The sequence below is a fragment of the Mytilus trossulus genome, chromosome 6, assembly GCF_036588685.1.
Source record: "Mytilus trossulus isolate FHL-02 chromosome 6, PNRI_Mtr1.1.1.hap1, whole genome shotgun sequence".
In the NCBI taxonomy this organism is placed as follows: Eukaryota; Metazoa; Mollusca; class Bivalvia; order Mytilida; family Mytilidae; genus Mytilus; species Mytilus trossulus.
Genome location: NC_086378.1, coordinates 42,108,699 through 42,135,561, shown reverse-complemented (window position 1 = coordinate 42,135,561; position 26,863 = coordinate 42,108,699). Strand labels below are relative to the sequence as shown.

Here is a 26,863-nt window from a genome sequence, read left to right as displayed (position 1 = left end):
ATTAAAACAAAATTTCTTTTTACACGAGCAACACAGTCCCAGAATTTAAACTTGTGTGTCGAGTCTAAAGTTTTGTTAAGTATGTTTAGACACAAATTATTTATCCACCCTATATATTAAACCACTGATAAGCACAGTTGAGTTCAACTTGTCATATCCAGTAACAAAGTCGAAACTGATACTAATGATAACGGGTATATCTACATGCCCTAAATGTACAACATAAGATACATGTTTTGTTCACTAGGTCGGTATATTAATAGCATAATTATAGTTCACTGTATCTTGACTACCTCTTTTAGACTGAGTTTTACTATTTGTATTGCTGTGTGTTAGTTTATTCTACATTGGTTAGAGGTATAGGGGTAGGGTTGAGATCTTACAAAACATGTTCAACCCCGCCGCATTTAGCGTCTTTCCTAAGTCAGGAGCCTCTGGCATGCATTTGTTAACCTTGTGTGGATTTTTGCTTTAGAATTTTAGTTCATTTATATGTTTTGGAGTTCAATGTGACGTCCCTTTTTACTGAACTAGAACACAATTTTGTTTAGGTGTCATCTGAGGCCCACCTCAGCCGTGTTCGGGACTTTCTTGCTGGTGGCCTTCGGCTGTGTTCTGATTTTGTTGGGATGTTGTCTCTTTGACATATTCCCCATTTCCATTCTCAATTGAAGTGTGTAGATGATATTAATTCATACATGATCATCTGAACCTAAATCTTATTGTATTGTTTGATTCAGTACCAGAAGAAACCATAATGTGCTGGTGGTATCAGAGAAATACAAACTAGTAATCCTATAGCGCAGTAGCGGATCCAGAAAAAAGGGGGGTCAAGTGGATTTGATTTTAAACATATTTTATTCATTAAGATATGAAAAGGATTGTGCAAAGGGTCAAGTGGATGAAACACCAACCTTTTTTGACGAGTAATTTGACCTTTAATGGCAGTTTACTTTTACAAATTATGTCTTGGATAGAGAGTTGTCTCATTGGCACTCGTACCACATCTTCTTATATCTAACTAATAAGACTGATATCTCATATAGTTTATAACGGATATCTCTTATATTTTACAAGATACGTCATATTATTTTCTTTGCAGTGGCAGATTTAGAGCCCCCCCCCTTTTTGTGGAAAATGTTGTTGATAATATAGGGAATAACTGAAGCATGACATGAGCGGGCCCTCTCTTGGCAGTCAGTGGACCCCCACTTATGTAAATTTCTGAATCCGCCACTGCTTTATAAGATATCTTATAAATCGTTTTTTCGTCGAGCTTGCGACTTTTGTCGCAGAAAGCTCAACATTGGGATAGTGATCCGGCGGCGAAGGTGGCATTAGCTTACTACTTAAAAGCTTAATATTTTAGAAGGTGTGAGACCTGGAGGCTTCTAATTTGTATATAGATGCCCCATGCTACGAAATTTCCGTCTGTCACATGTTCATTGTCCTTGGCCTCATTTTCATGGTTTAGTGAATACTTGAAAAAAGTTGTATTTTTTTGTAATGTTAATTTCTCGATCTTAATATGAGTAATAAGATAACTATATGTGGTATGTGCGTACCTTGCAAGGTCCTCATGCTAGTCAGACACTTGACCTCGACCTCATTTCATGGATCAGTGAACAAGGTTAAGTTTTGGTGGTCAAGTACATATTGCAGATATTATAAGCAATAGGTCTAGTATATTTGGTGTATGGAATGATTGTAAGGTGTTCATGTCCAACTGGCAGATGTCATCTGACCCTGACCACATTTTTATGGTTCAGTGGTTATAGTTCAGTTTTTGTGTTTTGGTCTGTTTTTCTTGTACTTTATGCAATAGGTTTACTATAATTGTTGTATGTAATGATTGTAAGGTATATATGTCTAGCTGGCAGGTGTCATCTGACCTTAACCTCATAATCACTGTTCAGTGGTCAATTAAAGTTAAGTGTTTGAGATCTCGTCCTTTTTTCTACCACACTATGCAATAGGTCAACTTTATTTGGTGTATGAAAATATATTATGATGTGCATGTCAGTTTCGCAGGTTTTATTTGACCTTCGCCTCATCTTATCGGTCCATTGCTCAGTGTTAAGTTTTTGTGTTGGTCTGTTTTTCTTAAACTATAATTGCAATAGGTCAACTATATTTGTTGTATGGAAGAATTGTCAGCTGTTCCATGTCTGTCTGGCATGGTTCATCTGACCTTGGCCTCATTTTCTTGGATCATGTTAAGTTTACGTGATAGTTGTAGTAAGACTAGTTATCAACATAATTTTAATGATTAGTAAAGAAGGCGAGACATTTCAGCATGTGCACTCTTGTTATATATATCTTATAAAGTGATCATATGCGATATCTTATAAGTCTTATAAAGTATATAAATATCTTATAAAGTTTATAAGATATCTTAAATATATCACATATATATATGCGGATTAATTCTTATATATCATTTGAGATACTTGAAGTTATATAAGTTGAATATCTGAATAGAATATATTTGTAGCAAAACGGCTTTCATAAGAAAGGCGAACGAACTGTGGTACATGATGAACGTGTTTTAATAAACTTTGCCTAAAATTTAATATTATCATTAAGTCATGCATCCATTTATTCTCAATATATAAATTTATTTCTGGGTATTATCTGGGAACAGTATATCTATTAATATATGTTCCTGGTATTATACATGTTGTACAAGTCCCAGATATTCCTTTGAGTATTAAAATATGAAATGTTCTTATTAGGAAACGGATTAATATAAGCTAAGAGCTTGTTTCTGGATCCTATTAATTATTTTACTTGTATTATTAAGTAAATGCCTATGTATGTACCTGAATATAATTAATAAAATATGTTTACACATTGAAGACTATGATCTTTATAGTTGGGTGCTAGAAAGAATTTCATTGGTTCATAAAGGACACACCTACGGGAAATTTTAGGAAAATTTATCTGAACTCCCATCATTCAAACATTATCAAAGATGTCTCGCATCATAATGCTGACATTCAATTCCACTTGGTCCTAATAACAATGAATAACTAACAACAATTGCATCAGAAATTTCGAAAACAACTTTAAAACATGACTGATATAAACGTATGCCCATGCGCTGAAAACGTAAATATTTATTTATAAAGAGATCACGTATCTCTTCATAACATAAACTACAATATCACCGAATGTTACTGAGAGACAAACATTATAAATTAAATGGCATTACTCTTACAAACGAGATATGTAGTAAACAAGTTGTTCAAAGTTATAAACGAACCCTATTCCAACCTTAGGTCAATTTCTCATGTACAAGACCTGGTTAGCGGGAAGAAGCACGAGACGTGGTCCAAGAAGAACCAATGCTGGCAACGGTCATCAATTTTTGAAAGGAAACGGATTTGTTCTTGTATCCGCAGAACCATGTCTGACTTTGCAGGAAAGGACCAAAATTTTGTTTTCAGACAGGTGAGGTCAACTCTCAACTTGACACAATTTCCGTACACAGCCGTCACAGGTAAAATTTCTGTCAACAGATTCAAGGGTTGGTTATTTTTAAACAAGTCTGTTGGTAAACGTTTTTTCGTGAATTTTGTTTTTGCTTTGAAACTGTGGCTCTTACGCTCTTACGTATACTGTACTCATTGTATAATGCTGATTTAACGAAGAGATACACGATAAAAACTACGTTTCCTATAAATATCCTTGTCCAACTTCGCCCTCAATTACGTTCGTCCCTCACAGGCACTTGTCTCAAAAAAAAAAATCCTATATATACCTTAATATAACCTTGTTATATTAAGGTATATAGGTAAATTTTTTTGAAAAGTGCATGTGTCGTCCCTATATCCGTCAGGTCATTGGCCATGATTGTAAACAACGTTTGCTCAGATACGTGTAAATTAAATGTGGTTCACAGGCACTAGACGTTCTGTCAACATGGTCAATAGCATGAAAATATTGGCAATGGGAAGAAAATAGTGCTATTGACAGAACGTCTAGTGCCTGTGTGTGGTTCAACAGCTGGCCAATAATCTGAGGGATATTATCAATCAAAGTGTTAAAAATCCAACATGACCAACATCAAATTTGCCAAAATGACAATAAATCAATGATTTGAAAAGAAAGGGGATGGGGGCTAACTCATAGACATAGACGGATCCAGGGGGGGGGGGGGGCTTTTGTTTGAAAAATTGGTTTATTATATAGTGAATCACTAAAGCATGACTTGAGTGCCCCCCCCCCCCTTTTTAGGTCAGTCAGCGGGACCCCCTAATGAAAAGTTCTGGATCCGCCACTGTAACTATAATCAGCCTTTAATTATGCTGTAGAAAATGTAAACATATAATATGTATCTGAGACAATATATCTGAAAAAGTCTAATTTTGGCAATAAGAAAAAAAAACAAAAAATGTCTTTAGACCCTGTATTAATTAATAGCACAAGTTGAAGAATACACATTGAGGATCTAGGAACTGCTGTCTGTAATTCAAACAATTGTTTAATGTGGTAACAATTAGGAGATAACATGTCACCAGTATACAGGTATTTGCGACAATCAAATCCCCAATTGATGCAGTCGGATCTAAAAATACAATATTGTTATCTCCATTCTAATGAAACTGACAGAAAACAATGTTTAAACATGTATTTAAAATCTATCATATACCGTCTGCGCTTGCTCGTATAATCCATAGCATCAATTGTCACTTCTAATGCAACAACATTTGTAACATTCATTTTGATTGGATAACGTCACTTATTTACATGGCATCAATTGACAATTGATGCTATGGGACGTACGCGCAAGCGCAGACGGCATATAACAGATTTTAAATACATGTTTTAAGGTTGTTTTCTGTCAGTTTCATTAGAATGGAGATAACAATATTGTATTTTAAGCTCCGACGGCATCAATTGGGGATTTGATGGTCGCAAATACCTGTTTACTGTCTCCGCTAAAGCGGCGCCAGTAAACTTAATTTGCGACCATCAAATCCCCAATTGATGCCGTCGGAGCTTAAAATACAATACAGTTATCTCCTAATTGATGCCATGAAAATTAGTGACGTTATCCAATCAAAATGAGCGTTATAAACGTTGTTGCATTAGAACAGCAATTTTAAAAATGGTACAAAAAAAATCCAGTTCTTTCCTGTTACCTAAGTGAATCAATTTTTAAAAGTTTCTCCTGGGAATAAGGAATAATTAAGTTGAAGATACTATTTGTGGTTTACTAGTATATCCTGCAATAGTTTATCAAATGCCAATTATCTATTTAAGCATTTGCATTACAAAAGGTTAAGAAATATACAAAAAAATAGTCAGATATATGCCAGTAACATGATAGAATCTTGAGTAACAGGATTGGTTGACATCCAACAGCTGTTTTGCTAGATAAGCTGGGGCCATGGGTTAATTACAGGAAGGATTTTTTTTTCTCAAAAAATTGCTTTATTTCATAGTTTTTAAAAAATATACATCATTTCATATTGGTCACAATAGGAAGATAACAATAAACAATGTCATTTATTCTTTGCATGATCAATGAAAAATCTGCCTAGGTAATGAAAAATTATAAAATAAATTCCTTTTTGTTACCATCTACTGTACTAGAATTGCACAATGTTCTCTGCTGTTATCAAAAGTAAAAGAAACTATTTTTTCATTCAATATACTGTATATTATGTTGAGATTTATTTAATATGATGATCATAACTTATATTAAATGAAATGGCATATAGAAGATTAACTTTTCGATTCATCAGTGAAATTGTCTTAAACATGTAAACATATCCTGCCTGTTTAAGGGACGACATCAAAAGATCGATGTAGGATAAAAAAAACTTAAATCAAATAGTTTTGTTTGGGGGGTCAACATTGCTGCAAGTTTTGTTAATCTAAAATCGATTTTACATATATCCCTATTGGTCAATCAATTTTCCCCAAATTAAGTTAAGAGGGGGGGTGTGGGGGTAAGTAAAAAAACTATGTGAATTAAGTTTTTTATCCTTCACTGAACTTTTGATGTCGTCCCTTACTGATTATGGTTATGCTGTTACTTTTTATCAGGTAACATAACAGAACGTAACAGAAAGGAATTACGCAGTACTTTTTGTCCTTTTATTCGAATTGTATAGAAGTTTATTTCCATCTTCATATCAATATAATGAGAAACTATAAAAGCACATTTACTGTATAGTGCTGACAATGAAATATTCTCAGAAGGTACACAAAAAGGCTGTAACAGGAGAGAACAACAAAATTATTTTTCTCTAAATTCTGGGGAGTTCAGATTTTTCAAAACTGGCTGCCATTCACCTATACATATGGAGTCATACATTCAGGAAATGATGTTCTTTTCAATTACAAGAAATGAAATCTTGGACTTTCAAACGTGTCCACAGGTGAAAAAAAAAACGAGTGGTAACAGGAAGTAAATTACCCCTTGGGACAAAATTTAAATGAACCTTAAAAATGCAAAATTTTATAACATGCTTTAGTTATAACTAATTCAGACCAGTAAGGCACAAGTTTTCTATATAATCTATAATCATATTTGTGAAAATTGGAAGCCTGTTTACTTAATTTCGATATCCTTTGAATGATTTAATTTTCAGAAAAACAACACCAGACAACATGAGTTTGTTTTTTGGGGGGAGGGGGGGTTGAACATTTAAATTATAATATTTTATTAGAAGAGATATAAGAAAGAGTGTTTAATTGGCAATAGTTGGTGCATTATATACTCTAGTTAATACCCCAGTCCCACTAGGCCACGATCGCACTACGATCTGTGAAAAAAACTGTAAATTTTGTTGATCGTACACCGATTGTGTAGATCGCAGTAAGGTAGTATCACGGTCGTGGTGAGGTCTTCAAGATTGTGATGAGCGTGGCAAACTTTGAACATGTTCAAAACAATCGTGGTGCGGTCGTGGCGAAATCAGGTCGTAGTAGAAGCGTAGTGAGAGCGCACTAAGATCGTAGTAAGATCACAAAGGTCGCTGTACCATCGTAGTGAGAGCGTAGCGAAAGCGTGATTCTATTCGGAGAAACTGCTCTACGATCTCATTGCGACATTATTACGACCTCACTACGACCATCACGTTCTCACCACGACCAAACTACGCTTCCACTACGACTATACCACGCTGTTCATGTCCATAGTACGATTCTAGCACGCCCTTGCCGTCCTCATCACGCTCTTCTTACGACCTGACTACGTTCATACTACGACCATTATTCTCATTGTCATTTTCCCATAAAATATATTAATTCTCTCCAGGTTTTGTTTGTATGTATGTAATTGGGACTTCTTGTCCATTTTCTCTAACGGCTCAACCATGGTTCTTGTTTTCATATAGATTAGACCATTGGTTTTCCCGTTTGAATGGTTTTACACTAGTAATATTTGGGGCCTTTTATATCTTGGCCTATAATTGTTACTTTTAAAAATTGTTACTTGGATTGAGAGTTGTCTCATTGGAACTCATACCACATCTTCTTATATCTATTGACACATCTGTTTCATATCTGATATCTTTCACTAAAATATCGTCATTTCAGCTTTATGGACCAGCAATAGGTTGTAATTTAGGTCGGATTGGTCGGTTCGACATCTCTACTTGATCAAGATTCGTTACTATATGATATCAGAGCTCCAGCTGCCTATACATCAACCCTAACACCACGCCCACGTGTTCTAGCAGATTTTGATGGCATGACTGTATTTTTTTTTCGAGAAATCTACGTATTAAGGTGTAATACCACCAAATCATGGTACGTCACATCCGGTTGCATACAAAAGTAGGTCTAAAAAAATATTCCCTTGAATTTGACCGTTGTAGGTAATTAATCTTACATTTTATTGCAGTAAAACTATTTCTGTATCATAAACATATGTCTTAGGAATTTCAAAACACCATTATTTTTAATTTGTGATTTCTATAGAAAATGTTGTAATCTTGAGGTTACATGGTACACAGATAGAATAAGGGGAGAAATTTGATTGGTTTACTTCCAATGATGGTTATTTTCTTATATGCAATGAAATGTTATGTGAAACTTTTTCTATAGAACTGGACAGGATAAAACTTTACTCATGCCAAGTATTTCTTTATTTGAAAGAAAGATAAATTCTGCACAATTTTTTGAAAAGTGCAAATTTAACAAAGACTAATAGGGGAAAATCAATGGTGGTATTACACCTAATATGGGAAGCTGTACATGCACCTATGGCCTTGTGAGTAATCTCATGTGTTAAAATTTCTTGCTATTTAGGTGAAATAATACAAAAAATGAAATATTCTGAGTGGATTGAGTCTCCAAAACACATTTTATGAGAAAATTGTCTTGAAATAGGACTGTACCATGAATATTCAGTTGACAGAACAAGCCATCCTAAGTGCATATATTTATTTTTTTGGAGGGGGGTGGGCTTTTTCTACTTATTTCTTATATTTTGCTATGATATAACATTTTCCTAGGTAATACTTAAATGAATATATAGTTATAAGTAGATGAAATTATTTTAAATGTTGTAACGACAAGTTATTCACTGAAAGAGAAGCCTTTTATGTCCCTCTTTGGAACGCGGCTTAAATTTAATTTTTACGTAAGGACTTATTGAAACCTCCATGGAGACAGAAAACTTTTAACTGGATTGTTCATTCTGCTAAAATGCTTCAATTACTCATTTCTTATAACATTTCTACCATAAATGAGTGAAAGTTACCCTAATATTTTTATTTATTGGCCTGAAAAGTTGAAATTTTGAGGAAATGAGAGGTATAAATTGACCCAAAGAGACCTTATAAAGAAGACAAAGAGGTTTATTAGTGGTATTTTATCTTCCTAAAATCATCTTGTGTATCATTTTCAACTGTTTGTAGGCAGATAAGATAGATATTTGATCATTTATTGGTCCACATTCTATTCTATCTTGATGCGGCTTGGTTTGGATTTGTCGAAGAAATTTTGCTCGAATCGCTGTAGTTCAATATACTAGATTTTTCTCAAACTATTGAACTGATTATGACAAAACTTGACAGAAATGCTTGAAATAACCAGAATTACAAAGGGAAAAAGTCACATTCAGTTTATTGAACAAAAAGGTCTTCTTTAATCAGAAATAGAACTGAAGGAATGATACTGTATTGATATGGAACATGATGTTGGCGTTATTGCTGAGCGCGTAGTAAGATCGCGGTTTGAACGTAGTGTAATCGTGGTAAGAACGTGCTATAATCGCAGTAGAAGTGTGGTAAGATCCTGTTGCAATCGGATAACTCGTGGTATGGTTGTAGTGAGAACGTGATGAGCATAGAATTTAGAAAGATCTTGATAAGCGTAGTAAGGACACAGAATAAGCGCAGTGAGAACGTGTTATAATCATAGCGGGATCGTTGTAGAAGCGTAATGGAGACGAAGTAGCATCGTGAAAGCAACGAAAAATTTACATTTTCATGCCGCTCATACTGCGACCTCACCACGATCTGAATTTAATTTAGAGCGTGGTGCGATCGTGGTCTAGTGGGACTGGGGCTTAATACTGAAACTTAAAATTTTCCAAAAAGATGCCTGAATAAAAAAATAATTGCTGGTGAAAGATGGAACATGGAAATTAGACTTTTTCAGATATTGTCTCATCTCCAAAAGATAATCCAGATCCCCTTTGCCACCCCTTGAATCCAATTCTGTGAAATAGAAGGCTTTCAAACTTCTATTTGCAATCAACAATAACTTGTTTTCCCAGTGTCCCTTGGGCTACTTACTTGCTGGAAAGGTTTGACCAATGCTATATACATAGGAATATTCTATGAATAATGTTTCAAAGATGACTTGAGTATAAGCCTTTGGGTCTCTGTGGATCTATTTGAAATTGTGCCACAAGGTTCTTTACCAAAAAAAGGAAGGTTGGGATTGATTTTGGAGGTTGGCCTTACCATTTAGGGAAATGGGGTCAAAACAATATACTTTTATAATACTTTGTATAAATTGCTTATTTTTTGTCAATTTAAACTGTGTTTAATTCAAAGTTTTGAATTCTTAGGGATCATAAAAAGAATGCTGAATCTAAACATGTATTCAGAATTTAGATTGTGACCCATTTTTATATTGGTCCATATTAAGGTCCAAATGGTCCATAATAGTTAAAACTAAGTTTGATTTCAACAAAACTTGAATTATAGTTTTTCTTTTGTTCAAATGCTGAATTTTAACATGCAATTGTATTTTTAAAGATTCAAAATTAAACATTGTTTGATTTTATCAAAATTTTAATTCTATGGGTTTTTTGATATGCATAATCTAACCATGTATTTATATTTTTAGAAATTGGACCATGATAGGTGAATGTCCAATTTCTAATATTTAAAAAAGTTTCAGACCACTTTCATTCTGTGTCAGTAACCTATGTTGTGTCAAATAATTATTAATACAGCATAAATTCTTGTTTGAAACAACAATCATTTAATTGAGAGTAAGTTTTACATATTGGTCCGATTCTCAGAATTCGACATAGATAGCCACATATTTATATCTGTATTATCATAAAACACAACTATCAAAGAGTAAAACATGTGAGTTCCAGATATTTGAAGTTTCCCCTAGAGTCCAATTGTATAGTGGAAAACTAGAGAAGAGCATAGTTTTGGTAACTATGACACAATTCACGCCATTTTTTGTCTGTCTGTCTGTCTGTCTGTCTGTCTGTCTGTCTGTCTGTCTGTCTGTCTGTCTGTCTGTCTGTCTGTCTGTCTGTCTTTCTGTGTCTGTCTGTCTGTCTGTCTGTCTGTCTGTGTCTGTGTCTGTCTGTCTGTCTGTCTGCACCTGCAAAATTATTGGATGTCGTACATTGGTATCACATCGTCGTTGTCTGGTCGTCCGGAGACATTTGATTTCTGGACAATAACTGTAGTATATATATAAATAGAAATCTATGAAATTTAAATGCAAGGTTTATAACCACAAAAGGAAGGTTGGGATTGATTTTGGAGGTTATGGTTTAAACAGTTTAGGAATTAATAGGGGCCAAATAAGGGCCCAAATAAGCATTTTTCTAGTTTCCAGACAATAACTTGTGAACAGTGTACGAATTTATCTGAAATTATGCCTAAAGTTTCCATACAGCTATGAGATGGTTGTGATTGGGTGGTTATGGCTCAAACTGTTTAGGAATTCCTGGTAAATGGAGAATTTAAAAGCAGTGTAAGGGAGGTAAAGTACAATCTTGTGTATGTTTGGATTAACTCCCTTACACTGCTTTTAAATTATGTTAACTGAAATGTTGTATTGTCTTGAGGTGATTAGCTATCAATTTATTTTTCAAAGTTACTATTAAAGGAATATTAATTTTAGCCATGATTATGTATGTCATTTTCTATTTTAAGACTTTTATGGTGTATTTAAATTGTTAGTTATGGTTGCAAACTCCATTGTAAATTTGAATTGAGATTATGACCATATTTTGAGGGAAATAATTATTTTTTTTGAAAAAAAAGGGGGGAGGTGAAAACAAATTTGGTAAAAATTTCAGAAATTTTCAAATCATTTAGACAACTCTAAGATCTTTTACTACAGTTATTCTTTGTCAGAAACCTGTTATGTGTCAAATATTTATAACAATCAAAATTCAGACCTCTGTATCAAGCGCAAATATTGTGTACATTTTTGCCCAAACTGTTCTGGGTTGGACCTCTGCTGTCGTATCCAGCTGTGCTCAGCCAAGCATTTTATTTATGGGAGATAATCCATGTATAGCCAATTACTTACGAAATAATTCATGGGGGCTGGAATATATCGTGATTTTACCACAGGTTGGCCCTTAATGATAAATATTTTACCCTGAGCGATAGCAAGGGGTAAAATATTGGCTTAAAGGGACAACCCGTGGTAAAATCAAGATATATTCAAGCCCCCATGAATTATTTCAATTCTAATAGGACAAATATGGCAACTGTTTTGGATCAAAGCGCTATAGGTAAAGGCATTATTTGCCGTTCCCATAAATAAACTCACCATTACATTGACGTAATAAAACGGAGAAAACAGAATAAGTTATATGCAAAAACTGTGTACAATAACATATTTAAATATATATTTATATGAATCTAAATAATAATTGTACTGATATGTCTTATTTGTATACAAAAATGGCTTATATAACACATTTTAGCATAGATTGTGTACGTTTCCTTGTTGTGATGATTTTCGGGTTCAAAAGTGTGTATTTTCCCATAAAATGCTTATATTCTGACGTCATCATTCTATGACGTCGGGTAGCTCATTCATTGAAAAGCATATGCTGTGGGAGTACGATAGGAACAGCCCAAACAATATATTCATATTTTACCACAGGTGTGTACTCAAAGCGTATGAAGGACGTCATGTTAGAATCTTATTTAAGAGAAATCCTTTACAATCATAGGTCTGTTTTATGTTCATTTGGAATTTCAGTCAAAGATGAAGACATGGATCTTCTACTGGTTACTCAACTTACATACCGGTAAGTGTCCTTACAACCAACCTTAGATCTGGATTTGCCAAAAGCTCCATGAACCCTATTTTTAAAAAACATAATATGTTCTATCAGCACTCAAAAGAGGGTATCATAGTTCCTTTTAAGATACTTTCTTTATGGATGATGTGATCAGTTGTGGTTTCTGAGAATAATTCTAAAGATCTGTTGGAATAAATACAATGAGAATTCCTGATCTTCTGTTATAACTATCTTTATCTTTGGAACATGAGCGTTTCTTATTTGAAAATTAAAATTTAAAGACATTGAAAAAAATAGTCAAACTTATTTTCAAATAAAATGATGGCTTACTTCAATATAAATATTGCTGTGGAATCTAATTCTCTAATGATTTTTATCCTTCCTTTTCAAAAAAAATTGTGCTCTTTATACATGTGACATCATGACATAAGACATGGCCACCTTTTGTCATGATGTCCTAATAGGAAATTCAAAAGAAACAAAGAAAATTTGACTACATAATTAAATATTGACCATTTGTTTGAAATATTTCACCAGTGAGAAGAACAAAATAACCAAGTGATTGCAATTGGGAAATATGAAAATCTTAAAAATTTTAAGAAACTATTATTTTTGATTGAGAACATACATATATTTACTTTGTTTGGTGGAGATTGTAAGTTTGATGGCATTCCTATGGACAACAGTTGTCGTCAAGCTGAACTGTTCCTTGTTGAATATGACAAATGTATCAGGTCAATTTAAGGTTCATCATAACCTTGTGTGCCAAAAGGCTGTGTTTACTCCATGAAATTTATTTATAGACAAACCAGTGTAAGTGGAAAGTTTAAAGGCTTGGCAAGTCATAGATATATAATTTGACAACTTTTGTAGCAATGATAAAATAGAAAATCAAAATTCAGGAAAGTTTTTTGTAAAATGCAAAATACATTTAGCTTGATTTTCTAGAACTTGAAAAAGATTTTAAACTTTTTAAGATGCACAGGTTTGTCTGTACTGTATGGTAAAACACAATTTTTTTTTCAAAACATTTGACAAATAAACCTTGTAACAAAAAAAATTGAAGTCTAATGCTAATGAATGGGAACTTCCTAAGTTGATATTATTTTTTTTCTTCAGCTTTTAGACTACAAGTCCTTTACATATTCTTATATCTTGGGAGACCCAGTCACCAAGGAAGCTATCATTATTGATCCAGTTATAGAGATGGTAGAGAGAGATGCAAGAATCATCAAAGATTTAGGACTTGAACTCAAATATGCAGGTAAGATACAGAGGCAAAAAATTAGTCAAAGAAATCTGAAAATCCATTTCATGTTTTATTTTTATAAATATAAGGGAGCAGTCAAAAAGCAAATACGAGGCCCCATCAATAAATTGGAGTACTTCTCCATTTGTGTTACAAGTTTTGACAGTTTATGAATTATGCCCCTTTATAAACATAAAATTTGCTGAATTTTTCATTTCCCTGAACTAACTTTAGTTGGCCTCTATCAAATAATCTGAAGTTCAAAATTACGTGGCATCACTTTTAGCTTTCCTTAGTTATGCCCCTTTATTAAAGGAAAAATTGCTAAATTTGTCATAGACACTTTCTCCATTTATTGTATAATTGATTGATTGATTGTGGTTTCTTAACGTCCAGTGGCAAATAGTTCATGCATGTTCAGGACAAGAACATATTAGAATTAAATTCAAATGAGAAGGATGAAAGGGATAAATTTGGACTGCAGCTAAAAAGGAGGATAGACAGAAATTAAACTTGCAAAAGGCCATCTACTGACCCCTCAAAATTTGTTGCAGGGCTCTTAACATTCAACTTTCTCTACACAAGACAGATTAAACGTCTCTGTTCTAAAGATATGGCTACAAATTTGTCAATCCCACACAACCAAACATTGCAAAAATGTTACTGACTGTAGGAAAAAGACTCAGAGTGACCATATTTCTTGTACCCAATAAAACTGAAGATGTAAAGTCTAACTCTAAAGAGATGTAGAGTCTAGCTAACAGAGAAAATGTAGTCAGACTCTGTAAATTTAAACTTCCAGAGCTGTAGATGCACAGTTTAGGGCTTTAGATACAAAGGGTCAAAGCCCTGTCTTTTTTGCATTAAGGATAAAATTACAATGTTTAAGATGATAGCTCATAATCTGGCAAAACAGGTAGGTGTGAGCATTTCTAACACTTGATTTCTGTCATCAGGTTACTTTTAAAATTCTCATCCTCTGAAGGAATTGATGATTTATTTTACCAATTTTTATGAATTTAAAAAAAACTGGAAGATCAAGAGAAACTATTCAGAGTGAAATGGTCACTAAAATAAGAGCTAATAATAATAAATTTAAATGGCTGAATTCAGTAGAGAAACCGAGACATAGCAAAAAAAGTATAAAAATACTGAACTCTGAAGTAAATTACAAAAGGAGATGTGCATAAAAGTTGACAAAACCAAGTACTCAACTATATCAGCAAAGAGAACAAATGGAAAACAACTGTCATATTCCAGAGGGGTCTCAGTTGCAAGGTGGTCTGATTAGTAAAACTAGCAAGTCAACAATGAGGTTGTGAGTTTGAATCCTGCAGGATACAGGTCACTTCACTCTAATCTTGATTGACTTGGAGTGTCGATTTTCATGGAAGGTTGTGGTTCTCTCTCTGCACTCCAGCTTCCTCAACTATTAAAAACTGTCTGCTACAAATTTCTCTATAGTGTTGAAAGTAGTATTAATCACCAATCAATCAATCAGTCAATCAATCATATTCCTCACTTGGTACAGGAATTTTCCCTCCAAAAAAATGGTGTGTTAAACCTGATCTTGTAGCTAGCTAAACCTTCCATCATATTGACAACACCGAGAGAGATGCCAAAGATATAATTGGTTTATGGGAAAATAATTTATATCCAGATCAGGACATATAACACAACCAGTAGACTGATTTATAATAAAACAATAGAATACTACAGATAGCAACCAAATACAACCAAAGTGACTTAGGACAGGCACATTAAGAGAGTGGCAGTGTTAAATGTGATTTTGAGTACTCATCCTTTCAATATCAACAGTAACTTTTAATGACATGAATTATAATCTAGTCTTTAATGTTAGAGAGATGCCGTTGTTGAAGATGCACACAGATCCAGGTGAGCAACACTGGTTCATACTACCTTTATAGTTCCTATGTTATATTTCACAATTATTAGATTATTTATAAAACATTTTCTTTAGGAAAATGAAATATTTGTTTTGGAAGTGTAAGTTAATTTTCAGTGTGTGTATATGAGTTATCAATAAGGTAAAGTCAACTATACATGTACTATTGTGATGTTTTTCCAGTAAATACTCATGTTCATGCAGACCATGTGACAGGATCTGGAGAACTCAAAAAGAAACTTCCAAAGTGTGAAAGTATGATATCTAATGTCAGCAATGCAAAGGCAGATGTGAAGTTATCTGATGGTGACAAGATAGACTTTGGATCTTTTAGTTTAGAAGTAAGAAGCACACCTGGTCATACAAATGGTGCGTTTATTTAGAAAGAATCTAACAAATTTAGTTAGAAATATTTTAAGTATGAAATAGTTATAATTTTGGATGAACACAGTTTTCATTGAAGTGTATGCTAAATTTTACATGGCAAATAATAAATTGTTTGTTTAACAAGAATATGTTGAATAATATGGTTTAAATTATGTATTTTAAATGTCAGTATGATAATAAGGAATATTTGGTTTAAAGTGCTTGAATTATTTATAACTTAAGGTAGTATAGGTGTTTTCTGCCATCTTGGATTGTAAAATAGCTGAACATATGTCTAGAAATATAATTAGGTCAGCAAATTTCAATACAGGAATGCAACTTATTAACAAAAATTTTCGTTTAAATGTACAAACTAATGTGATCATAGGTTATCATTACTCATGTTCTTTCAAAGGTGGAATATTTTTTTGGGACAATCTATGCATTTGAATGGGAGCATATAATTGGAACTTGGAACCCCCCCCCCCCCCCCCCCCCCCCCCCTTTACTCTGGGTTGGAAACCCACCTTTTTGAAAACGACTGGATCTGCCCCTGGTCAACAAGACCAAACTATTCTAATGTACTTATTTTCATGGATTTCTTTGGTGTGCTATGAGTAACTGTCAACTAAATCGTGAATTTAAGTATTCTCAACAAAACAAAAACTAAGAAATAAATTTTTTATAAACAAACAATTCTCCACACAAAAAAGTTATGACTGGCAATGACTATAAATGAATCCACAGCAGTCGAACAAATAAGATATGGACCAGTCATAGTTCTTTTAGTCAAAATTTATATAAACTGATTTTTAGAACTATAAGATGATGTGTTATTTAAGAGTGCCAATAAGACAACTTTCCATCCAAGTCACAATTTGTAAAAAGTAAATCAAAGTATGCCTTCAACATGGATCCTTGGCTCACACCAAACAGCAAGCTATAAAGGGCCCCTAAATGACTTGTGTAAAATAATTCAAACAGGAAAACCAACAGTTTAATCTATATAAAAAATGAGAAACACTTTTGAACCACATTAACAAACCACAACCACTGAACGACAGGTTCCTGACTTAGGACAGGTGCAAACAAATGCAACAGGTTTAAACATTTTAACAGGTGCCAACCTTCACTCTAACCTGAAGTAGTAGTGTATCATTACAACATAGACACATTATAAAATATCAATTGAAATGGCTAAACTCAATCTAAAAAGACATTTAAAAAAAACAGTTTACATATACTGAACACTTGTTTTTATTTTATATAATTATATTATATGATTATAAACTGTTGCAGGATGCTTAACCTTTGTATGGCATGACAAAGGAATGGCTTTCACTGGTGATGCCATTTTAGTAAGAGGTTGTGGGAGAACAGATTTTCAGGAAGGTTTGTACATATTTTAGAAAATATTAGTGGTTGGCAGATGTTTTAGAAATTTCAATATTTTTATTTTACAATTTGAAATAAGCCTTTGCCTGATGTGAATCATTATTATTCTTTTGCTGCTAACCAGCAAGTTTAGCATGAAGATGTGTATGAAATGACTGTAAGGTGTACATGTCTGCTGATGGGTTTCATTAACCTTGACCTTGATTTCATTATACATGGTCAATGTTAAGCTTTTGTCTGTTTTTAGATAGAGACCATGAGCAATAGATCAGCTGTATTTGTTAAGATTTTGTGGTTTGGTTCTTTTTCTCAGATACCTTATTCATGAGCAGTTGGGCCTCTTTATAAACTGTACAGAATTGTTATAAGGTTTACATGTCTTTTCTTGCAGGGTTCGACCTTGACTTCTTGTCCATATTCATTGGTCAATATTATGTTTTCATGATGTATTGAATGATTGCGTAGTTTACATGATGTCTGGCAGGGTTCATCTGACCTTGACCTCATTTTCATGGTTCTTTGGTCAATCTTCAGTATTTGTAACAAGGTCTGTTTTTGAGGTGTTATATATAATAAGCAATAGGCAAACCTTATTTGGTGTATGATTTTAAGGTGTACTGTCTTTTGGTAGGGGGTCTCTGCTTTTTAAAAATTGTGAATAAATGTAACAGAAACTCCAAAAATACACCAAATATAAAATTAACAATATGACATACAATAACTTCTGACATCAGGACATGTTTCATTTAACTATCCTGATATCTGATGCAAAAAGTTTAAAGAGAACAAACAACATTGGGTAAACTTATTTGAAAATGTAATTAATTTCACCAAATTCTTATGGACTTTTTATTAATCATTATTAGAAGTTCCTTTAGATCTTTCAACAATTATTTGAAGAAATAGATAGAAACCCTACATTTTGATGAAAAAATATATTAAACATAAAAAATAGTCATATTAGTTTATCCTATCGCATAAAGTTTTAGAGAAGATCATCACATTTATATTTGTGAAACATTATAATGTCTTTTTTATTTTAATATTTTAGGAAATTCAGAGACACTCTATGAATCAGTCCATAAAAAGATTTTTAGCCTTCCATCTAACTTTCGTCTGTTTCCAGCACATGATTATACAGGTACTATTGTAGACTGAATTGAAAGATCTTCTAAATTGTAGACTAGTTGTGTACATTGATGTTTATATGATTTATCATACACAGTCAGTCTGTCATTCCTTTTGATATCAGGATTCTACTATATATATATATCACATTACCTTATTTGGATATATAGTTACATATAAGAATGTCTATATAGAATTACAGAAACAGAATAATGGGGAAAATATAGAATAAAGGACCAAAGAAATAAAGAATATATCCAAAATATAAGAATTGAGAATGGGTGCTAAGGTATAAAGAAAAGAGAAAAATGTCCTAAATTTTAAAAGAATACAGAAATAAAGGTCCTCCCTCCCCTCCAGACTGTGACACCCTCATATACATGTAATAAGAGGAAGATCTGTATGGAATAACAGATATCAGTCATGTTTAAAGTAAACTGAAAAAAATATGCCAGCTTTTGTCTCTTTTCTTGTATATAGGGGGGTCTGGGTTAGGTCAGCCGCTCACTCAAGGTTCTTTAATAACACAAGCCCAAATCAATTCAAAAAGATATCGTGAGAGAAGATATTCTGCCTTAATTTTACAAATTGATTAATTTCCAAGTATTTTTACACCACACATCATGTATTGAAGAGATAATATTCTGCATGTCTGTGAGTGGATTATTGGTTTGTTCATCTGTCTTTAAACATATTTATATAGATATAAAGAAGATGTTGTATGAGTGCCAATGAGACAACTCTCCATCCAAGTCATAATTTGTAAAAGTAAACCATTATAGGTCAATGTAAGGTCTTCAACACGGAGCCTTGGCTCACACTGAACAGCAAGCTGTAAAGGGCCCCAAAAATTAGTAGTGTGACAAAAAATGATTTTCTTCAGACAATTCCTTACATCAAATCGTAAATTCATGAAAATTTCAAGTTTTTGCAGTCTTAATCGCAATTCAATTGTTCTGCTTGAACTTCCCTTCTGTTACTTATATATATGCATTGCATTGAATCTTTATGTATAAAGTAAAAGTTCATAATCTTCTGTTCTGTGTTTTGTCAGGACAAACAGTAACCACAGTGGCAGAGGAAAAAACATTGAATCCAAGACTGACTAAATCAAAAACAGAGTTCAAAAACATTATGGAGAATCTCAACCTTCCATATCCAAAACAGATTGGTATGAATATTCATGATTTAGGTAGCAATAAACAGTTAGGAAAAAATACTAAAATTTGCCCTTATGAATTTTACCATTCCCTTTTCATTGCTTTCTTGCAATATCAAGCTTACTGTTTGTGTCATATATGGGCATATGTATGTAATCAGAATCTTCCATAGATTTTATTTCCAGTATATAAAATGGTAAAATATAATTTCTTTTTGGTGTATCCATGGCAACAATCTGCATTTATTTGTTATGAAATATTGCAAAAAGGGGGGGAAAGATGTCACATATTTCCCCAAAATTTGGCTAAAAGTAGAATTTCAATCGCTTGAAGTAATACCTTTTCTGAAACTGTGTACATATATCATTCAGCAAATCCAATGAAAATCATATGTCTTTCGTCTCATTTTTTTGTAAAATTGCGTCAAAAACTTCGTGTAGAAAAAGAGTGTTTGTAAACAGTACATTAATTTCTGGACCGATGACCGGTCTAGCTATGAAAATACGGACTGTCAAACAGAAAACAGCCCATAAAACATGTAAAAAATAATCTTGATGCTCTTATAAACCACCTTTGAAGGCTAAATTAGCACTCATCTGTCTAAAAATGAATTTTATTACACAATAACTTTCCTATTTGAAAAATTCACAGGGGCCATAATGCGAAACTAAACCCCTAACTGTGTATTGCTACCTTAATAGTAAATATTTTTTTCAAAGTCTCCCTTTTAACTTATTTTCTGAGTTCTGCTAGCTAAAACGAGTAAAATGGCCTCTTATTTTTGAAAATTGGTTGAGTAATGAATATTTTATGAAGGTTAGCAGTTGACCCTGAAACGCGACAAAAACTGATTTTAAGAAAGGTGCCAAGTCAAAGTGTAAAATCTTGTCTCTACCTCAATTTTTAGCCAAATCTGTACCTCTTTTGTCAGTTTTTTAATGTTGAATATTATAATAAGATCTCTGATGATGCAACATTGTACAAAATTTAGCAATTTTAAGCATAAAAATGTTAATCTTTATGCTTATTGCATACAAAAGACTTGATTAAAAAAATTGTTGATAGGGAATCAATATCTTACATCTGATTTAATTATACATTTAATATATGCCAAAATGTAACATGAAATCTTGATAAAAACAATAATTATATATATTCGCAAGAAAAAAACCAACGCGTTAAATACTTGGGCTACTACATGCAGTCCAATCCATCAGAAGCAAACATTAAGCCGATAGAGTACAAATATAAGCCTAGTGTCAAAATGTCCAATTTTGGTTGCTAAGGACTGTAAACAATAAAATTGACACATATTGTCATTGTTAAACACTTAATTTACTCATAAGTTGATTTTGAATCTAAATATCAATAGATTTGTGGCATGAAAAGTCTTAAAGTATACAATTCTGAGCTTGGTAAGTATGCCATAAGGTAGCAATAAACAGTTAGGAAAAAATACTAAAATTTGCCCTTATGAATTTTACCATTCCCTTTTCATTGCTTTCTTGCAATATCAAGCTTACTGTTTGTGTCATATATGGGCATAGCTATGAAAATACGGACTGTCAAACAGAAAACAGCCCATAAAACATGTAAAAAATAATCTTGATGCTCTTATAAACCACCTTTGAAGGCTAAATTAGCACTCATCTGTCTAAAAATGAATTTTATTACACAATAACTTTCCTATTTGAAAAATTCACAGGGGCCATAATGCGAAACTAAACCCCTAACTGTGTATTGCTACCTTATACTTAAATTATTTATTAATTGGTTGGTAGTATTTTAGTGTCCAGCAATTTAAGGTGGATTATCAGTATATATTTCCTCATATAGAATCTTTTTGCTAAAATGAAGATTTCACAATGCTATTTACCACCTACGAGTCATGCAAAATTCTCCAATTTTGCATAGATTATTCATGAAAAAAAACACAGACCTGCCAACTATCCTGATTTTCGCGGTATCATCCCGATTTTTACCCCTCAACCCGAATCCCGATATCGGGATCGTAAAATTAGTCAAAATCCCGATTTTCAACAAATATACCCGAAAATATATTTTTTTTACCGATTTTGAAGTTTTTCTGATCATTTTTAAAATATCACTCATTTTACCTGGGGACATATTGTGACAAGTTAATGACCCTACGCTAATCAACAGTCACAACAGGTGTCATAATTAGTGATTGTAGGTAATCAGATTACCAAATGGGTCGTGACAGATCTCAAAATTAATTTGTAAACACAAATTTGGTCAAACAGCCTTTCAATTCCCGTACGAAATTATAAGGCGTATTACGCCTGGAAATAAGGCGTAAACCAGGCGTAAGTGGTAGTTACGTGTCTATATCCAAGCGTAAGGGAGCAGGAAACGTAAAATTTGTAGTCCTGACGGGCGTAAAAAAAGAAGTTAACCTGGCGTAAATTGAAATAAGCAAGGCATAAGTTTTCTTACGGGCGTAAATTGAAATAAAGCAAGGCGTAAATTTTCTTACGGGCGTAAAACTGCTGGTTTGGCGTAAATAGAATACCCATAATGCTTTGTGCAAAGGATCATGGGATTTTTTTTTCAAAATTTGGCTCTTTGATTTTAGTTTGCAAGAGTTGGACACATGGCAGCTTCATATATTCAGGGATAATTTGCTTGTTTTGTGCTTTTTAGAAGAATCTGAAATTGGAAATACTGAATCAAATAAATTAATGAAAATTGTGAAATAAAAGGAAAGTAGTAATACATGGTAAATAATAATAATGTGAGTATAATTAAGTATTATGTTCTATCAGAAATTTTGAAATCCCAAAACCTTTATCCTTGGATAATTACATTAAAATCTTTTACTTGAAGTTAAACTGTAGTATTATCATTCATATTTTAGTTCAAAAGACAATAATTTTCAAAAACAACTTAGTTAAAATGCTACTTTTATTTCAAGAAAAAATAATGGTCATATTTCTAATTTAGACTTAAACTTATTTGAGCCATTGTCTTCATGAAATGTATGTATTTCTATATAAGCTTCTTCAATGGTTAATATTTCAAGTTTTTTGTCAAACAATAAGAAAGTACAGAAGTTTGTATCAACTACACAAAAGTACACAGCTAGGTCAATACACTGAAATAAAATAAGTGTAGTATTATGTAAGGATATTACGCCTGGTTAATTTATTGACCAGGCGTACTCATTTGCATATTACGCCTATTTTTTTGGTGAACCAGGCGTACTCATTTAAATATTACGCCTAATTTTACGCCTGGTTTACGCCTTAGTTACGCCTAATTTACGCCTGGTTGACGCCTGGTTGACGCCTGGATATGCATTTTGTAAACACTGCAATGCCGCCAGGTTAAAGTATGATTTTTACGCCTGGTTTCCGTGTCATATACGGGCGTCACAGTTCGTACAGGATTAATCAATTCATCATACAAGCACAATTTGCAACATTTGCCGTAGTTCCACAGCAAAATCATAATTAATTGAAAGATGAGAACTGTAAAGAACTCTCAAGAAAACATCGTTTATCTTGAAATCTGTTTAATTTTTAAAATCAGACATTGATTTAAAATCGATGCCATTTTGTATACACTTCTACTGTGTTACTGTATAAGCCTCCACAGGTAAGAGCACCTCTGAATACAAAGAAAGATAACTCAAATGTTATCCATTTTCTCATTGATACTGATAAGACCATAAGTAAGACTACATCAAAATCTGTCTTCATCCTTCTTACTTTAGGACATGTAGTTTTAGGTGTTTTGAGTCAAGGTTCATAGATGAGAAGGTCTTTGGAGGGGGAAAAGGGGGGGGGGGGTGTTCTCTACTTTGAATCTTTTATTTTTAATGCCATTTTCTCTATTCTTCAGTTATTTTATAATTTAATAGAACAAGAATCATGCAAATAAAAGAAATCAAGCCCTATAAGCTCATCATTAGTATACACAAAAAAAAGAAGAGGACTTAGACTATTTTAGGAGTAAAAACAATGCTCACAGAAAAGTCGCTATAATTGTAACCCTTAAATATCTTGTTGCGCGCTAAATCCCCCATGGAGATTTTCAAAAGTTGGCAGGTCTGAAAACATTTTTTGGTGAATAACATAATATTTGTGAGATAAAATTTTGAAAGAATGTATGAGAAGATAGGTTATTTATATGCTTAAAAAAAAGAAAAAGAAAAATGGTTGTCATCAAATTTGTTTTCATGCTACAAGTGAAAAATTAAAATTTCATTAAGGTGGTATTAAAAACCAACACTTGACTAAATTAATTTGGCTCGTTTAAGGTGGTACCCAACACCTTCACTTAAATTAATTTGGCTCGTTTAATTTTCCAAATTTTGTCATAGTATTTACTTTGACCCTTTGAAAAAAATATAAAAAATTCAAAAAATTTCAACCAACCATTTTATTAGAAAAAATACACTGGTTATATAGCAGTTTGACAAACACTAATTTTGATCATTGAGAAGCTTTATATTCCCTTAACAACGCAACGTAATTAAACATTAAGCTGATTTTACAGAGTTATCTCCCTGTAGTGTTAGGTACCACGTTAATTTTTATAAAATTTTGACAAAATTTAAAAAAATCATAAAACTTGAAGCACACACTTTATCAAAAAAATTTCATCAAATATATATATAGCAGTTTCACAAACTAATATTGCCTTATCAAAAGAACATGATTTAAAGGTTCAGCTGTTTATTACAAAGTTATTTCCCTGTTGTGTTATGTTCCACCTTATAGATATAAGAAGATGTGGTATGAGTGCCAATGAGACAACTCTCCATCCAAGTCACAACTTGTAAAGTAAACCACTATAGGTCAAAGTACGGTCTTCAACACAGAGCTTTGGCTCACACCGAAAAACAGCAAGCTATAAAGGGTCCCCAAAAATGACCAGTGTAAAACCATTGAAACAGGAAGACCAAATGTCTAATCTATATCACTTCCTTTTATAGTAATTTTACTATTATTCTTATCTCCCCTCATATGTCTAAGTTGAAAAATTGATTCATGATATTAAATAAAAACAAAAACAAATATTTAGTGTTTGTAAAATAGTTTATATGATACACAATAAATCATTTATTTTTCTTAAATTAGATTAACAGTCTGATACATGAATTGCCAATATGTCTTAAAAAAAAAATAAACAAAGAACTAGACCAATTATGTTTGATTCATTTAATTCATTTCAAAAGTTTCAAGAGAGCAATACTGCTCAAAATGGCACGATCTACTTTTCAATTTCAACCAAATAAAAGAAAGGCTTCTTTAATCTATGTAAGGTTATAAGGCATGGTCGCCTTTTTTCGTGACATCAGAATGGGAAATTTGGAGCAAAGCAAGAAAATTTTTACCAATGAAGAACTGAAATAAAACAATCCACACATTGATTAAATAAAAATAATTAACAGGTCAGTGAAAGGATAACTAGTGTAAGAATTAGAGAAACAAGGATTATTCAATCATTAAAAGACAGTTATCTGATGAGTCTTATGTAGACGAAACGCGCGTCTGGCGTATAAAATTATAATCCTGGTACTTTTGATAACTATCTATTCAAAAGAGGTTATTATCTGATGAAGTTGTTAGTTACACAACAAAGCTTACACATAGGTCAAAGTTGTTTGGGTCTTTGAGGCATTATATGTTACCTTTTTATTGGTTTTCTGTATAATATGTATCACTAATGATATTTTAACAGTTTCCCAGTAAACAATCCAACGTTGGCATTTAGTCATGACAACGTAATACTATCGTTGTGACAACGTAGTGAAATTACGTCGGTACAACGTAATTTTGTGAACTCCAAGGCACGTGCTGACAACCATCCACAGAACGTTGTCACAACGTAATTTGAGACGTAATTTATGACAAAATGTTACGTCGGATTATGACAGTTATAAGCACGTCGTCACAACGTAATAAAATGTTACGTCCTGACAGGGTACTAAATTTACGTAAATCCGACGTAATTTTATAACGTCGTCTCTACGTCTGCATCCAACGTTGGGGTTTTACGTTCCCACAACGTTGGTACAACGTACAATCCAGACATGACGTTCAGACGACCATTAACCGACGTTGGGAGTACGTCGTGTGTTTACTGGGTTCACAGTTCAATTTAGGTTATGTAAGGTAAAAAAGGTAAACATGCATGTAAACTGCATTTGTATTCCCTTGTATTTAATTTCGCAAAATTAGTGAAAATAATTACACCCCTGAAAAAGATATCTATATTTATAAAATTTATTATCAAATTAAGGAAATGGTATGATTGACAATGACACAACTAGTCCAAATGGATGCAGGCAGTTATACTATATATGTCATTGTAAAGCCATAAAAAAATAGCAAAAGCCATACATTATAATTAGCATAGAGATTGTTCAGGCAAACAGTTCATTTATTTCAAATAAGTTAAGGTTCAGAATGTAACATCAAGAGTAAACTGTGGAGCTTATATTTTTCCAGATAAAGCTTTACCTGCAAATATGGTTTGTGGACTGCAAGAACTTCAAAGCTGAACAAGACCATGATTGACTTGCACTTAGTTTTCTGGAGCTTTATGATAACCAAGAGTTTTTGTGAACTATTGCTATGGCTTGTGTCATTGACTACAAGATGATTGGATGATTTACATGGCATCCATGTGAAGTTTTGACTTATTATTGTCCCAATAATGTAAAACTATGTTTTCTTGTGAAAGGCTGTAATATAAATGTCTTCATCCAATGAACAATGTCAACACCTTTGTGAAGGCACAGACCATGTTTTGTTTAATGTACTTACTTATCACATGAAAATAGAGCAATATTAGTCTTACTGTTTCCAGGTCTTACTGATAGGATTTCAAGCAAGAAAAATTATTCTTATTCAATGTGCAATTGTAGTAGTAAAAATTATGAAAATTGCTATTTAACTTTAGTTTTATTAACAGTTATAGAAAATCAGTAATGGCAACATGTAGGTTGACTAGTTACAGTCATCACATAATTCATTACTGATCATTTCTGAAAGGAAGCATCCATGGAAGGATACATGTCTTATTAAGAAAAATATGTATGTTTCAGATATAAAATTGTTTCATTGTACTTCTGAGAACAAAAATCATATTTTTATTCTGCCAAAAAATTGTGCAAATATAAATTTTGAACAACATTTTTA

At 32.8% G+C, this 26,863-nt stretch overlaps 1 protein-coding gene across 4 annotated transcripts; it reads left to right on the top strand.

Moving 5' to 3' along the window:
* Window positions 1–3,038: 3,038 nt before the first annotated feature.
* LOC134721360 (persulfide dioxygenase ETHE1, mitochondrial-like) lies at window positions 3,039–26,610 on the top strand. Of its 4 annotated transcripts, XM_063584305.1 has the most exons (8): window positions 3,043–3,453; window positions 12,445–12,493; window positions 13,607–13,751; window positions 15,826–16,011; window positions 17,308–17,400; window positions 18,455–18,544; window positions 19,586–19,702; window positions 26,171–26,610. In XM_063584305.1, the coding sequence occupies exons 3-8, from the start codon at window positions 13,694–13,696 to the stop codon at window positions 26,221–26,223; spliced, it is 597 nt and encodes a 198-aa protein (XP_063440375.1). In that variant the 5' UTR covers window positions 3,043–3,453; window positions 12,445–12,493; window positions 13,607–13,693; the 3' UTR covers window positions 26,224–26,610. The 4 variants fall into 4 exon arrangements, with proteins under 4 accessions (XP_063440374.1, XP_063440375.1, XP_063440377.1 ...); XM_063584304.1 differs by lacking the exon at window positions 12,445–12,493 and having other exon boundaries at window positions 3,039–3,453; XM_063584307.1 differs by lacking the exons at window positions 3,043–3,453; window positions 12,445–12,493 and adding an exon at window positions 3,483–3,502.
* The last annotated feature ends 253 nt before the right edge of the window (window positions 26,611–26,863 follow it).

Excerpts from the sequence above, each read along its gene's own strand:
- LOC134721360 (XM_063584304.1), top strand. The coding sequence starts at position 3,205 with ATGGCATTACTCTTACAAACGAGATATGTAGTAAACAAGTTGTTCAAA. Across the intron at positions 3,454-13,606 it reads AAAATTTTGTTTTCAGACAG|CTTTTAGACTACAAGTCCTT; the intron begins GTGAGGTCAACT and ends TTTTTTCTTCAG. Across the intron at positions 13,752-15,825 it reads ACTTGAACTCAAATATGCAG|TAAATACTCATGTTCATGCA; the intron begins GTAAGATACAGA and ends ATGTTTTTCCAG.